This window comes from Mixophyes fleayi, chromosome 5, assembly GCF_038048845.1.
Source record: "Mixophyes fleayi isolate aMixFle1 chromosome 5, aMixFle1.hap1, whole genome shotgun sequence".
Classification (NCBI taxonomy): Eukaryota; Metazoa; Chordata; class Amphibia; order Anura; family Limnodynastidae; genus Mixophyes; species Mixophyes fleayi.
In genome coordinates this window covers 93,127,823-93,143,859 of record NC_134406.1, presented here as the reverse complement: position 1 = coordinate 93,143,859, position 16,037 = coordinate 93,127,823, and the positions used below count along the sequence as shown (strand labels likewise).

General features: G+C 37.2%; 1 protein-coding gene across 2 annotated transcripts in view; it reads right to left on the bottom strand.

The window, feature by feature from the left end:
- Window positions 1-8,239: 8,239 nt before the first annotated feature.
- Window positions 8,240-16,037, bottom strand: part of SEPTIN7 (septin 7) — a 64,868-nt gene continuing 57,070 nt past the window's right edge. The window contains exons 10-13 of one of the 2 annotated variants that reach the window (XM_075212552.1): window positions 14,561-14,581; window positions 11,844-11,979; window positions 11,276-11,415; window positions 8,240-9,305 (exon numbers count right to left, since the gene is read on the bottom strand). In XM_075212552.1, the coding sequence (XP_075068653.1) occupies window positions 9,266-9,305; window positions 11,276-11,415; window positions 11,844-11,979; window positions 14,561-14,581 (337 nt within the window). In that variant the 3' untranslated portion in view covers window positions 8,240-9,265. The remainder of the gene's footprint in view (window positions 9,306-11,275; window positions 11,416-11,843; window positions 11,980-14,560; window positions 14,582-16,037) is intronic. The other variant, XM_075212553.1, reaches the window with a different exon arrangement.

Below are 16,037 nucleotides of genomic sequence, written 5' to 3'. Positions count from 1 at the left end.
CAAACAAAACCAAAACCAAAACCAAAACACGCAATGGCGGTTTTGCAAAACCAAAACCAAAACCAAAACACGACGGTAATCCAGATCCAAAACCGAATCCAAAACCAAAACACGGGGGTCAGTGACCATCTCTAATATATGTACAGTAAGAGGAAACATTTATCTGATCTGGATTTAATAACTCCCAACCCCTACTTTTATGTTATTGAAATGAGCACCAATCTTTGTTGAGTTATAAACTATAGGAGATATATGTCCTGCACATTTGGAGGTAATGGGATTGATTTTTTTCCCCCAGATGGCTCCCTAAACAAAATGCTTCACTGATAGGTGTAGTCAAGAATTTCTATATTAACAATGTATATTCTCCGATGGTATATTTTATCTATACTCCGCTTATTTGACTCAAATTTTCTGACTATGTAAACTGTATTTCTTTAGTACAAAATACAAAGCATGTTGATACAACTGTTTGCATTGTAATATCCAAACAGGTTAATATCAATCCCAAAAGTTGTAATCACAGTTCCAAATCTATTTGAATTCAATGTCCTAAATACATACACCACAGTAAACAGTCCTTATGTCTAATATTAATCGCTTGTGTAGCTTTCTGCCAGCAATGTTATGCATGTGTAAGGGTCTGGAGACTGGATTGGAGTCCAGTGGCAAAAAGGAGAGCTGGCCTCTAAAGGTTAGTTAATATAGGATTATTCAAAGGCAGCCAGGTTTGGTACACAGAGAAGCAAATAAGGCAAAGGTTTCAGGCAGAGGCTTAGTTGAGGACAATCCGAAATTGGTACACAAATAATGGATAGCTGGAGGTAGGATGCAGCAGGAACTAGATTACTGGCAGGAGCACAATAATCTGGCAAGGAGGACCGGAACAGGCAAGGCTTATAAATCAGAGGGTGGAGCTAGAATACAGAGTAATGGCAGCGGGAATAGCTGACTCAGCAGAACCACAGTCTCCAGAGGCAGAAGTTCCACGTTCAAATCCTGACAGTATCTATCTGATTTCTTCCTGTCTTTGTAGACTTGTGTTATAGGCTTCTATGATCCTTGAGGGACATGCAGAATATTATAGGCCAGCTATCAACCTTCTGCCATTGTGGAACTACTGATGGTAAGAATCATAGTATAAAAAACTCCTGGTTCCATCGATTTAGCATTGTTACAACTTCATATTCAATTACCCTATGTATTTTGACCTCTGTCGAATGTAATTTTTATGATCTGTTCATTTTTTTCTGTGTGTAGAAAGACTCACATCACCATCATGTAAATAAGCTTCTGGTTTGTTTGTTTATTGCTGGGTGCTGGGTCCCGGGCGCCATCGGATTGGTAAGTTTTTTCCTTTTTGTTTTGTTTTTTCTATTCCAGGCCCCAGGGATGCAGAGAGGGCAGAGTGAGGGGACGCAGAGGGGGCACAGGGTGTGGATGCAGGGGCGGCAGAGTGAGTGGATATGAAGGAGGGCAAAGTGTGAGTTAGCTGTATATTATTCTTAGACAGAAATACAATTTTAAAAAATATATCAAAATATTCTTTTCCCTTGGATTTATGTGTAGTATTTTTGCATACAACTAAATAAATATTTCTGTCCTGACCAAAATACTTATTACGTTTATTTTGACGCAACTACTTTTTAAACAGGACTGCTCGGTAATTCTTTTGGAGGGGTGCCTTGAAACAATTATGGAGACTCTAAGGGTGCCGCGAATTGAAAAACTTTGGGAACCACTGCTTTACAATGGTGCAGAATAGGAAAAAAAAACGCACACAGAAATATTTTATTTTCCTTTGCTGCCCCCTGGTGGTTTATCATGGATCTTAGCTTTCTATGCAGCGTGGAAGTCTGAAAGATTAAGGAGCAAGTTTTAGATGCCAATTTATTCTTGGCTACAAAGTTTCATGTTGAGATTTGAAAGATATAAACGTAGTTTGGAACATGTAGAATTGATGATCAGGTGCTTCTTCACCCATTTAGATCTCCTGGTTAGTAGATTATAACAAAATTCAAACTATTTTGCAAGTATCTGATTGCGGTATTGATTCAACCAAGCAGAGTAGAGTCTATTAGCATCTTGGAACATTTAGCTACAGTATTTCTATGTGCAGGGAGCAGAGAGGGTGTCCTTTACCTGATTATATTATAATTCATATTTGACTTCATCAGACAAGGAACAGATGATGATGATGGAGAACAAAGGCATAGGCAGCATGGTGGCTTAGTGGTTAGCACTTCTGCCTTAAAGCACTGGGGTCATGAGTTCAATTCCTGACCATGGCCTTATCTGTGTGGAGTTTGTATGTTCTCCCTGTCTTTGCCTGGGTGCTCTGGTTTCCTCCCACACTCCAAAAACATACAGGTAGTTTAATTGGCAGCTATTAAATTGCCCTTAGAGTCTCTCTGTCTGTGTGTGTGTGTGTGTATATATGTTTGGGGATTTAGATTGTAAGCTCCAATGGGGCAGGGACTGATGTGAATGAGTTCTCTGTACAGTGCTGCAGAATTAGTGGCGCTATATAAATAAATTGATTTGTTGAAATGCCTTTCATCATCATCATCTAATCTCATGATGCAGCAAACCAATTCGAAAAGGTGCAAAGTTCAGGTGATGCAATCTTCAAGTTCCAGTTTTGCTATGCCATCATTACACACTGTATATGTAAATTCCGCATTCTGCAGAAATTACAATCTATTATAGAGCTGGAACAATGGTGTCAATTCATTCTGCTCTGTGGTGTGGCTGGGAGAGTTTGTGCAGAACAACTAAGGCCAATCCTGCAAAATTCCACCCAAATGTGGAATGAGGCAAGTACCGGTATTCCATGAAACAGTTTTGATAATGTTTCTCACCCATCCACCACTCTCTGCTGACCAGATTGAGTGCTGTTTAATAATGGTAGGTGGGATTCCATGCTGCTCTGGAATCATACTAATCAGTACAGTCTCGTAGCATGGAGTTGATTTTCAACAAAAAAAAATAATCTTGCTACTGAAGCAGAATATGTTATTAATATTCCCTCCGGCTAACAGAAGTTACCTACCAGACATTTCTATTTCTCTTGACATGACAATAAATCCTACACCCCAAGCTTGCTACCTAGCTGTGACTGAGAACTATCCTTTGTTCCCCACATAAAATCTATATCTAAATTATATTGCAAACATCTAAAAAAAACACATTTCCAGAATATGCACAAATCTCACAAGACACCAACACTGCAAATACTAATTCATGAACTCATCATCTCCTACTTTGACTATTGCAATTAAATCCTTACTGGTCTTCCCTGAATCAGACTTTCACCCATACAATCTACTCTGCAAGCAGCAGCTTTCCTCTAGTCTTCAAACCTTCAAGCGTTCTCTGAAAACTCACCTCTTCGGGCAAGCTTACAAAAATTCCTCAAACACCCTCAACTTCCCTAGGGTACCATAATTACCACCACCCTTTAAACAGTTCCTACAGGACAACAGCACTTTCGCCAACATTGCTGTGTGACTGGATCATACAGCCCACTAAGCAATTTTTACCTTTGCAATCTGGCTGTAGCATATGTAGCATATACTTACCAACTTGATGGAACTGTCTTCTGGGAGCCTGCCGGGGGAGGTGGGTGTGAGGGGGTGGGGCACCAAAAATGGTGTCATTTTGGACCCACCCCCTGTGACGTAATGACGCAGGTGCCCGGGGGCAACACAGGCAAGGGGGCCCCAAAGGCAGGGCTCTTAATTAGAATAAATAATCCTGCAAAAGAAAAAACCTGCAAAAAAATAAACCTTCAAGGGTCACTGAGCAAGTACATCTATCTCTTTCTCTATATCTATATCGCTCTCTATATCTATATCTCTCTCTATATCTATATCTATATGTAGGGGCCCCAGTGCACTGCTTTGCCCAGGGGCCAATAATGTTGTTAAGATGGCCCTGACTGTAAACATAAGGTAAGCATTCACTGTCCCAGAAAAACAGAGATTTGACAGATCTCTAATGCTACCAAAAGGAAGCCCTATCTATCTTGTAAAACACACAAACACAAATGCATACATGCCGAAAGTTTACCATGGTAGACAACTAAATTAGGAGCACAACATATTACATCACTTATACATATAACATTAGCAAACAAATATTTTATCACCAGTAATGTTCACAGATCATTGGATTATCCAGCCACTATCATTATGCACAGACCAAACTCACAACATAATAATCTGATTGGATAAATTTGTGTTTAGATCATCTGCAGCCTGTGTCTCACTGTGGAACACATGGGCTTGCATTATGCGATACTTCCTGAATTCAATCAGGAAGTCTAGTGTGCATTCCAGTATAGAACGCACCTTGGAAATAGGCTTTGGGTGGACGTGTTGAGAGTTTCCAGGTGTGAGTAAACAATGAGTCGGCGGCAGTGGCACACCAAAGTTATTTAAAGGGAGTGGTAATGATGTATGGTACAAGTTTCACATTTCTCTCTATTTGATTGTCTTGCAAAAAAGTCCAAAATATCAACTATACTTTGGTGTCAGAAAGTAAATAAAATGCACTTCCAAGAACTTAAATCTACATTATCTATCTACCTATCTATCCACACACTCAGAATATGCAAGGATTTCTAGTTGGACAGAATCATACTTCTTTGTATCATAAACTTTATAAAACATACAGGACATTGATTTATATGCATATTACATTATTTCATTAAAGTGGATAAAGATGCAATTATAATCATTGTGGTCTGATGGAGTAAGAGCATCCAACACTTTTAAATATTTTGGATTTAATATTGTCTCGAGAAGGTTAATAGTATGCCTGGATAAAGGTGGCCAGGACTTTGTGGAGCGCTGTGAAATTTCCTTTAGCTTTTTGAAAATGTGCAGGTGCATCTTCGCCGAAGGAATCAAATGATCAGGTTTTTATCCTTCAATCACCAGAGAAGTGAACATCCAGAATAAAACTTCAACAGAAAAAGGGAATGACTCTGGATCCATCTGCTAAGCCTTGGGCCTGTGTTTGGTGTGCGGAGACTACCAAAGCCACAGTTCTAGCCCCAATAGGACCCACATCCCCCAGATATTCAGAAACTCAACAAACATCATTAATTCCAACGTAGTCCACCCTAACTGCACACCCTTCAAGATTTGCTCTGACTACTTTTCCACAGCCTTGTTGACAGAAGCTGAAGTAGAAATGTGTCTCAGCGAGGTCCTCACTGCTACATAAATACTTAATGGTCTCAATTTTCCTATCTATGCTATCCTTAGGTGCTGCAGCTCTTGGAACCAGAATATTGGTGGTCTTACACAATATCGCTATATAGTATTTCACCTTAGATGGATTTTCCCATATATCTGTATCCCCAATGGGCAAGGGATAAAGGGTTTGAAATTTACATGTTATCTGAAACTTCAGTTCAAGTTTAGTCCATGCCTTGCAAAGCAAATTATTCAATTGCTGAGAAGAAGGAAAATAAAGCAATTACTTCACTTTCAACAGTGTATTGTGAGACTCAGCTGACTCATCACTGTCCTGGATGTGTAGTGCTTGTGGCGCTACCCACACTAGATCATCCACCTCGTATCATTTTGCAGGCGTCAAAACACACAGACTCCATGTCCGATTCTTCAATTTTTCAGCCGCCTTACTCTTCTTGCGAGGAGCACTCAGAAATCAGACCCTCACCAGGTTGGAACAAAGACCAAACCCTGATGTTTGCAGGACCTAGCCCCTGAACGTCTTCAGAATCCGCTCTAAAGTAGAGAAAACTTTAACAAGATCTGCACTGACTTAGAAAGGGTCTAGAGGCACTGCTGAGGGACTTGACTACCCCTGACCGAGCACACTCAGGTGCATGGACACGCCTCAGATTCTGCAAAGGAGGTAAATGTACAGTTTGTCACTTACCTTCTATGCACATGCAGGAAGTTGCAGGAGCATAAAAACAGACAATCAGGGATTTAGCCCAAGCTGGTTTTGCTAAAACAGCGGTGCAAATTGCTGGTGTGTGACAGTCAGCCGTCAACCTGGAAGGCTGTATATAAGGCATTTGTACCTGACTGTCCACTAGGCAACTTAGAATAACATTATACAAGTATAAAAAGCCATCATCACTTGTCAGACATGACAGATCGGAAACAGAGACCCAGCAGTCAGTGTGAAAAATCACACTTAACCAACCCAAAGCTCTATATTAGAAGCTACCACCAATCACTTCCTGCTAACCAGTGCCTAGTGAGGGCTACCTTCTCTAAAACACCCCCACCTCAATAGGAACTGTCAAAGTCGTATAATTGGATGAGCGATAGTATATTAGTTAATATTGTTTTATCGTGCGATTGCACTCAGTATACCACGCTACACAGGGCTTGGCGCGATCACGCAGTAAAATACGCACGCACACACTCGCACTACATTTAGTTATTTATATATTTCATATTTATATTGATTTCATTCGACAGTGATTTGTGAGCAGATAGTATGTAGTTTATTATTAGTTTATATATTATGATTATATGTACATTTTAGTGTTATTTAAGATTCAGGTTACAGGAAACGTGTCATGTCTGGTATCATTTTAATCCCCTATTCATCAGCAGTTGTCCGGTTGCTTCGCTGAAGAGATCGCACATTGCATACTCTAGTTAGCAATGTTAGGGAATAAATGTTTAAAGAAATACTGACTATAAAATGCTAATAGACTAGTTGTAACTGGATTCTTGGCGGGAAAGTCAGAGCATAACCCCTGGAGAGATGACCCCCACCTTTGGATATTTTGGTTTGAACTGGCCTATGACCTGCAGCACTCTAGACCTTCCTGATACCTGGACCAATAGAAGCAAGCCACACCATCTGCATTGTTCTCACTGTAACACCGAGTGTATATAATATAAGCTCTCACTGGCCTCAGTCATTCTCTGACCACAGTATTCTGGAGTGAAGTACTGTGTGCCGGTACCAGAGGGAGCGCAGCTAGCGCAAGCGAACGCAGCGGTATGTATTTATATTTTGGTATTGGCTGTACTGTATTATAATTATGTATTTAACTGCTAAATTTTACATCTGTTAAAATAAATTACTTTGTGCTTTGGAAACACAATACAATCGCTTGGGCAATGCTTACTTGAAAACGATAAAATTACTTTAATAGAACCATTGGGCACAACGGTCCATGCAGGCTCTTGGACACCAAAGCAGTGCTGCAGTTTGTGTGATAAATCAACCTTTTAATTTAATGCGATTGATTCACTTAAGTATTATATATAATCAGCACTCCTTGTTTGATTGCCATTGCTGTTCTATTTTAGGGGTCCAGTTACCGCTATTAAGGAGCAGATTTTTGTAAGCCAGCAAAATAATTATTCTTTCAGATTTCATACAGGCTTTTTCTTAGGTGTGCACTTTTTTACTCTCAATTTAGAAATGAATCTGATCAGTACAATAACTTGAATGTGATGTGTGCAACTGGATCGACACAGACTTGTGGTGAAAATTGTTATCTTTCTACCATCTTGTGAGATGGAGAGGGTGAATGTGTATTGCAATAACATTTCTGTACTATCATGCATTTCATATGCAAGCCTACACAGCCGATCTGTGTAGGCGTCTGTTACAAGGAAAAAGCATGCAGACAGATATGGACAGTTAAAGAGTACTATTGCTATTCTTTTGCAGCTGTTACTTTTACCTACTAATAGCTAACATTCTGACAGTATTGCAAGTTGTGCTCAACCTTCTTTTTGGAAGTTGCAATACTAGAACAATTCAGTGATTATATAGACTCTACTGGGAATATAGGGATATCTGATCTTCCAGGAGGAGCTGTACAGGATTGCCATTCAATCTATACTGGGAGCATAAAAGTGCTCTACATGCATACAAAAGCATGCCAAACACACAGACTATATGCTATAATTTTTCTTAAATAAGAACTATGTAAACAATGAATGGTCTACCTTTTACACCTTAAGACAACAAGTCTTTAGCTTCTTTTATTGTTTAGAAAAATAACTGTATCCATCTAGTATGAAGCTAATGACATAGTTGAGAAAAAAATTGCTTCTCATTGTGTTAGTACATCTGAACAAATGTATTCCCATACATAACCCCTACAAGAGGTAACCCCCATATTTTACAGATGCACAAGGCTCTCTTTAATAATACAGTGATCAGTAAACCTAGCATGACAATGTAGAAGACTTGAAGTAAGAGGGAAGACAAATCACTTGCAGTATTACATCACAACATTGTTTATTATGTGACTGTACAATACAAACAAAAAAAATTACAGAAATGCAGTATATGAATACAGCTAAATGCAAAATTGTGATGTTCCTCTCATTGTGAGACCATGATTCCCATTTCTAGCAAAACATAAAATAGACTGCACAATAATGTAGGAACAGAATGTTTGGTAAATTTTATCTAGAAGTGACCTATAAATGCATCATTCCTGCTGCATTACCACAAAACTTAGGGAAGTATTTAAAGAGACGGAAAACAAAAATAAAAGAACTTTTACTCTCTGGTGCCTACTGCAAAGGAATAAGATACTTTAATTCAGTAAGACTGATATTTGGAAAAAAAATATCTAATGTTATGTTATTACAAAAGGAAGCAATAATTAGACTCTTTTGGATAAAGGTACTAAATGGAAAAGAGCATATATTTTAGGTATTACCCAAACAAGAGGTTGGTTCTTGGGAAAAATAAAAAAAAGGAAATAAAATAAAAAAGCCATCTGTGCACTGTAAGCCTATAATTCCCATGTGTACTTTAAACAATGGAAGTGTCAAAATAGGGAAAAAATGTAGATTACAAGAAACCGTATGCATGGAAGTTTTGTATTACATGTGCGCAAGTTAGAAGATGCAACAAAAGTATGGCATTTTTATCTTCATTGTAAGCCAGAGTCCTTGTATTGTGGAATATCCTGCTACCAGCCACCAGACCACGGTTATACAACAGTAAAATGCTTTTCTTGATTTTAAAATGAAGACATCAGTTAAAAAGAGAAAGAGAGAAGAGAAGGGGAGCGGTTACTTGCAGTGTATAGTTCTCCAAGTATGCAAAAAATCTCAAACAATTCAAGGCATCTTAATCTTAATTAAGATTAATAATAAAAAAAAAAGGTCATGCCGTTTAATCCAACATTAATGGATGCAACTGGTTTCAAAAGTGGCTGAATGGCTCCAACAAACACTGATGTCTGGGCTGGCAAGTTGGCAACTGATACAGAGTATGGTGGTCAACAAATGTCTTAAAAGATCTTCCCTTTCTTCTTATTTTTCTCCAAAGTCCTATGAAAATAAGAAAGAAAATATGTATGTATGTACATAACACACACAAATACTATACCCAATCTGCAAGAAAAAATGACATGTGTTTTATATGGCGTTTGTTTGATACCATATTAAGCTGCATCAGTGTGACAAATCTTATATCATATTACTCTGTTATGCCGGGGAAAACAAAAACAGCACACACCTCTCCTGAAATAAGTTTGTGCTGCTGTGAATATTCTGATGATTGTATTGGCTAAACATTGTTCTAGACACCAACACGTCACAACTGGGTACACAAACTAGCAGTAGATGAAGACAGAATACCAAAGTCTGCTGTGATCCTAGTCAAATGCCACACATGCCTCAATCTTTCTGCATGGCTCACAGACACACCAGAGGCTTTTGTGAGTAGTGGATGGAGAGTTGCAACAGATAACTTCTCTAAAGTAGACAATAGGCTACAACCCTGTGACACATATATATCTTTCATGACTTCATTTATAAAAGGTTTAAGGAAATCTATCAAATATACGTTACATGGCTGCACCGCCATTGGACTCTGGAGCAGTGGGAACACATTCTCTGAAGTGAAGAATCACGCTCCAGCATCTGGCAGTCTGATGAACGAATCTGGGTTTGGAGGATGCCAGGAGAACGCTTCCTGCCTGAATGTGTACTGCCAACTGTAAAATTTTGTTGAGGAAGAAAAAATGGTCTGTGGCACTTTTCATGATTTGGCCTGGACCCCTTAGTGCCAGTCAAGGGAAATCTGAATACTACAGCATACAATGAAATTCGAGAGAATTCTGTGCTTCTAACTTTGTGGCAACAGTTTTGAGACAGCCCTTTCCTGTTCTGCATGACAATGCCACCTTGCAGAAACAGAGGCCATAAAAAACAAAAACTAAAACAAAACAAAAATAAAAAGGTCTTTGGAGATTGTTGGGGAAGAACTTGACTGACCTGAACAGAGCCCTGACCTCATCCCAACTCATCACCTCCGGGATGATTTGGAGCATTGACTGCCTTATGGCCCAACCTCACTAATGCTGTTGTGGTTGAATGGATGGGAATCCCCTCATCCATTTTCCAAATTATAATGGAAAGCCTTCTCCAAAGAGTAGAGGCCGTTATAGTAGCAAAAGTCATTGTTTTGGCAGGAGATGTTCAACAAGTACAAATAAAAGTGATGCTCAGGTGTCCACATATTTTTGGCTATGTAATATATATTTTAAAGTCTAGAAAAAATACACACTTAGGGTACTTTTTTCTCTCATTAGGAATATTTTGATTATGTAGGAACGCCCATTGACCATAGCGGCAGGGACAGCATGGAGAAAGAAGGAGAAAAACCACAGATATGTAATGCACCCAAGTATTCTAAATAAAATGCACTGTGTGTTAAGCTAAATATATAGTTTTAGATTGAAAGGGGAAAAAAATACTGCAAAGTTTAATTAAAACATTTTTTATACAACTAATTTTAAATAAAAGTTTCATATAACGTAATAGGCTTTTTTTTAGATAGATATCTACTAAGGTAGTCTATGAATCCTTAGACTGACATATTAGCTTAACTTCAGATAGAAATATTTACCTTATATAAAATTGTTCAGTTTGTTGCCATGGCGACTATGACTTAAAATTTAACACTGAAACCATGGGTTCCATTTATAGCTACATCGTTATGACAACATTTAGATGTTGCATCTCTCTTATTCAAATCTGACAGATCTAATACGTCAATTTAGATAACCCATCATTAATTTGTGTGTTTTGTTGTATTTTTTATGCAGTGTGATTGAATGCATACACAGTTAGATAATAGGGCACTATAATAGACAGCTGATTAAAACTCATCTTTAATCCAACCAGTATGTGGCCTTTACTTTCAAGGCAATGCCAAACAAGTTGCATTAATACGTTTTCTAAATACATACAGTCCTATATAAAAAGCAGTGCTACTGTGAGGCAAGGCTCAGTACCTGGAAGAATTCTGCTGTTCCAGTATGCGTTGCTGAGTTTCCCAGTTCAACTTCTCTTCCTCAAACTGACGCCGCTTTTCTTCCAACTCTTTGTGCTGAGCCTCAAGGTTCTTTTTCATCTGCTCATGACGTCGTTGGAGCTGAGAAAACAGATGCATTACATATGTAAATGGCCATGTATTGTACCCTCAAAATATTACATAAAAAGCAACAAAAAAATTAATCTAGATGCTTAATAGTGTTAAAAATGCGCAAAACAACCCCCCCCCCCCGTTCCCTGCTTCTTTCCTAGCCCTCCCTTCTAGTATAAAATTTTAAAATAAGAGGAGACATCTTGTTGTCTTAAAATAGTCTGTTTTTATTTATTCTTTCCTATGCTGTTTCCTCTTGTAACAAGTAAAAAGTTTATAAAAATGTGCAAAACAAAAATCCATGCAAGTTTTATTTCCTTATAAACAGTTATTAGAAACATTCTAATTATACTCACATTTTTACAACATTATGAATGGACCATCTATTAAATACCCCCCCCCCCCCCCCCTCCACCACCCAAAAAATATGTCATTACTTCTGCTTCCGAATCCTTGAGCTTCTGCACTTTTTCTTTAACTTTCATCTCAAACACTTGTTCCATTTCCATCTCCATTTTCTTCATCTTTGCCACATGTTCCCTTCTCTCTTCTTCCATCTGAGCAAGGGGGCTCCTAGAACATATGAAACGCGGTTACTTAGCATTAACGGAGATCATGGGCAAATAATAGACAATACAAAAATAATAGTTTTGAAATACTGAAAGAAAAAATGATTGTGAATGGAATGGCGATGTATTTGTAGACTGTTTCAGCCGACTTCAGGGATTACCAATGAGAGACAAACTAAACGGTTTCTAAATAAGATCAGCACAGCACTACAGTATAAAATATAATACACAATCCAGATCAGGTGCTCATTATAATGTACTTCTCAGTTATAAAGAGTAAAGCCGGAGAAGGCCAGTTCATAGATCTAGTAGGTAGTAACTCAACAAGTTAGCAGTGGTGTGGGTCTTATTATGAAATGGACATTTTCCATTACAGATACATATCTTCATAATTATTTCTCTATAAATGCAACTGCTTCTGGGACAGAGAGTTAAAACCTTAATTAAGGAGAAATAAAGATGCATACAATCTGGTTCTGGCCCATCACATCCCTGATATGGGTTTATACAATATGATGATAGATATTGTCCCTAAAGTTCTAAGCTATCTGAAACAACAGGGTAAATAACATAAATGTGACCTATGTTTAAAACGATTACAGCCAATTTATTGCTGTTATTTAAAGATGCTCATTTTTAATGTATGTTTAATGTAATGTATGAGTATGTTTATTACAATTTTTTTACCATTTGCAAATCAGGACAAATAATCCTGTAGTACTTGTGTTGACATCAAACAGTTTAGGCATATATATATATATATTTTTTTAATAATTTTAAATGATTCCATGTAGATCTCAATATACAGTGATGGTCACATTCAAATGTTTTTCTCCTTAAGGACGAGTCATATTCACCATTAGACTAGCTGATTTAAGAACACATGATTCCAAATATTTAAAATGCTTAATATTTTTTGCTGTATTATATAATGTAAATCTCAATTTGTTAAAGCTAAAACAAAAAAAAAAACCCTAGCTGCAAAAAAAACCCCCAAAACCTAAAGTGAAGTCAGGGATTCATTTTAACAAATACAGAGCCTTGAAAAAAAAAACTATTAAGCCGACATTGTTGGATAATATTGGACATATAAAAAATATGAGTTAACTGCTAAGGAGCGAGAACTTTTTTTAAATCTCATAATGGAAACTCTAATGTTTAGGTTATTCTATATAGCATGTCGTAGAACAAAAATAGTGTTTTATCTATTTGATGGTATATAAACGTATACAGAAACTATAGAAAGCTTGCTTCTGAAGACAAGCACTTGTCATGGCTCATTAAATATGTCCCCAAACAGATATGATACTCACAAAAGAATGTTCCAAAACCTTCATTACAGATATCACTAACAATTTATATACAATTACTGGATCTCTTATCCTGTAACAGACTTCCAACAACAAAACAGGCAAAACAAATGATCTCTGCTGCACTGCAATACTGGCATGTACAATGACAAGCTCATCATCTAAGTACAGTTACTATAAGGAATATTGCTAAACAATTTAATGAAGATCAGTGTACATCTAGGAGCAGTGTGGGGAAAAACAAGGGTCCTTTTTAAACGTCTTTTACAAGATTTAAGCCACATTATAGAAAAAACCCAAACCGGAAAACCTTAAATCCTTTTTAAAAGAAAAACAAAAAAAAACTAAAGAAAGGCAAATTACACTTGTAATTGAAATTACACCCGATATCCAGACACTGTTGTTGCTGCAAAATAATCATATCAGAGCTGAAAAGTCACTCCTGAAACCCTATTCCTTTAGAAAATGCAATATTTTTAATATATTTAAAATATTGTCATTGAACCAAAGTACACTTAAATTAACTTTCACATAAACACATAACCTGCCATGCAAGTCAGACAAATCAGCAACGCTTGGATACTTTTTCTGCTGGGCCAATTCTCTGTACACTGCAGTAGGGCTGTATTTTTTTATAATCTGGAACTTTTTATTTGTGGGCATGGTAGGAAAAAAGAATTGGCGCTGGCCACTATCATACTGTTAAATGCGGTCTACTGTCAGTTTATGTTGCACAATATTCCATCTTTGAGTCAAAATCTCTAGTATTTTTATATGAGTAGACGCTAAATAGTAGAGAAATCTGATACTTACGGGCATATTCAATTAGCATTCGTGTCCGCAATTATGTGCGGCTGCATGTGTAAAGTGTCATTACGGTATCACAAGATCACGGATTTCCGTGGGTGTGCACAGGAATCCGCAATGTTGAGGTACTGGGACCAGTGCAGCCGCCTGTAATCTCGGGTGCAAATTCTAATTGATTATGCCTCTTAAAATAAGCTCTGAAGTTGGTCACACAATTCAAAGAACAGTAATTTATTTTCCGGTTGCATTTATCAAATGTATTAATTGTTGTCTTAATATTTACATTTCCTGTTAGTGAAAATTTTCCTAGCTTCTTTAAAGAAGTCACAATCTTATTTTATCTTGATTACATTACTTATTTACTGACCACTTACTTACTTATTAACATAGAACAATTATATGGGCAAAATAAATTTATATAAATATAGATCGATGTATGTGATTGGAAAATTTAAAAAGACCACTTACATGCCTTCAACTGTGTCAAGTCTAAAAAACAAAAACAAACAAAAAATACAAGGACTTAGCATGCTTAAACTAAAGGAAAATTAAGCCAATCAAAATTAATCAATTAAAGACAAGCTTTATTTCAGCATCTAGGAATTCAAAGAGTGCGTAAAGATGAGGAAGGTCAGTCTTAAAAGCAGATTATAAAGTTTGAGAAAACAGCCAAATAGTGTCTATAGATTAATTAGTTTGAGTTGCAAAAGGAAAATAGACAATTAACTGGTGAATTAATATGTGCAGCAGTGCATTGGTCATAGCTCTATCTTTAGACATGCTTTTAGAAAATTTAATTCACTTAACATTCACAAGTTAATAGTGATTAAATCTCTATGTAGTTGGGGCGGTGAGGGACGGAACTAGGCTAGCTAAACAACGGGCCGATCTTGATGTTGGTATACACACATAGGTTGCCAGATTGGATAAGACACAGATGTTTGGTGTATTGGCAAACAAGCCGGAAGCCTTCTGACATCACTGGGGCCTAATAGTGTGGTCAAAAGATAGCAGATATGCCATCTGCATTTGCCAACATGCCCAATAATAAACCAACCTATTTTGAGCTCATTATAATCTGTCTTATTTTAGGGGCCACACACTGCTATATCTGCCTTATTGCATATGTGGCTAGCTTTAGGATAGAAGTCCTAAAACCTGTAGAATGTTATAAGTAAACATTCTGCTTTAAGCATTTCCAACCTACAGAAATGTATATTGGTACATAAAGATATTTTATATAATGCTAGTGCTTAACTACAAAGTTTCCAGATAAAACCTGAACCCCATAACTATCAAGAATTGCTTTTCACTCCACTCAGTCATATCATTTAAAGGAGAAATGCAATGTTTAAAGAACTAATTGTGTACCAGTGATGTACAAGAAGGTTTGGTACAAATCCAGCTCTTGAATCCATGTAACTTCAGTCTAGTCACTAAATCTGAGTAAAAGGCTAAAATGTAAGCACAACTGATTAAGAAATTGAGCACTGCATAAAAATTGTGCTACAGGAATAAGTAATCACCGTAAAGGGCAATAATGTATACATAGTGAAGTCTAGACCCATGCAAGATCAGGACATTTGTCCTTCACTGCAGAATGACCTGATTGGCGGCTAATTTGGCCACATACAGTGCAGTCAGTCCAGAACAGAATCCAATAAATCTTTATTGTTTTTCATGCCAATATGAATAATTCTGGACATACATATATATTGATATCAGAGATTAACTACCAAACCTCCATTAATACTCTTTAGTATATAGGACAAAAACAAACAAAACCATCTACAAAGATGTGCAGTGAAAATATCAACCTATGAAATATATATGCAAATCATTGTGAATTTATTTTCCATTGAGACTCCGCTCCCCATAGTGACTAATGATCTTATCTTATGGTGAAGAGTCAGTTCTCCCTACTCCTTGACCTCTGCCACCTTTA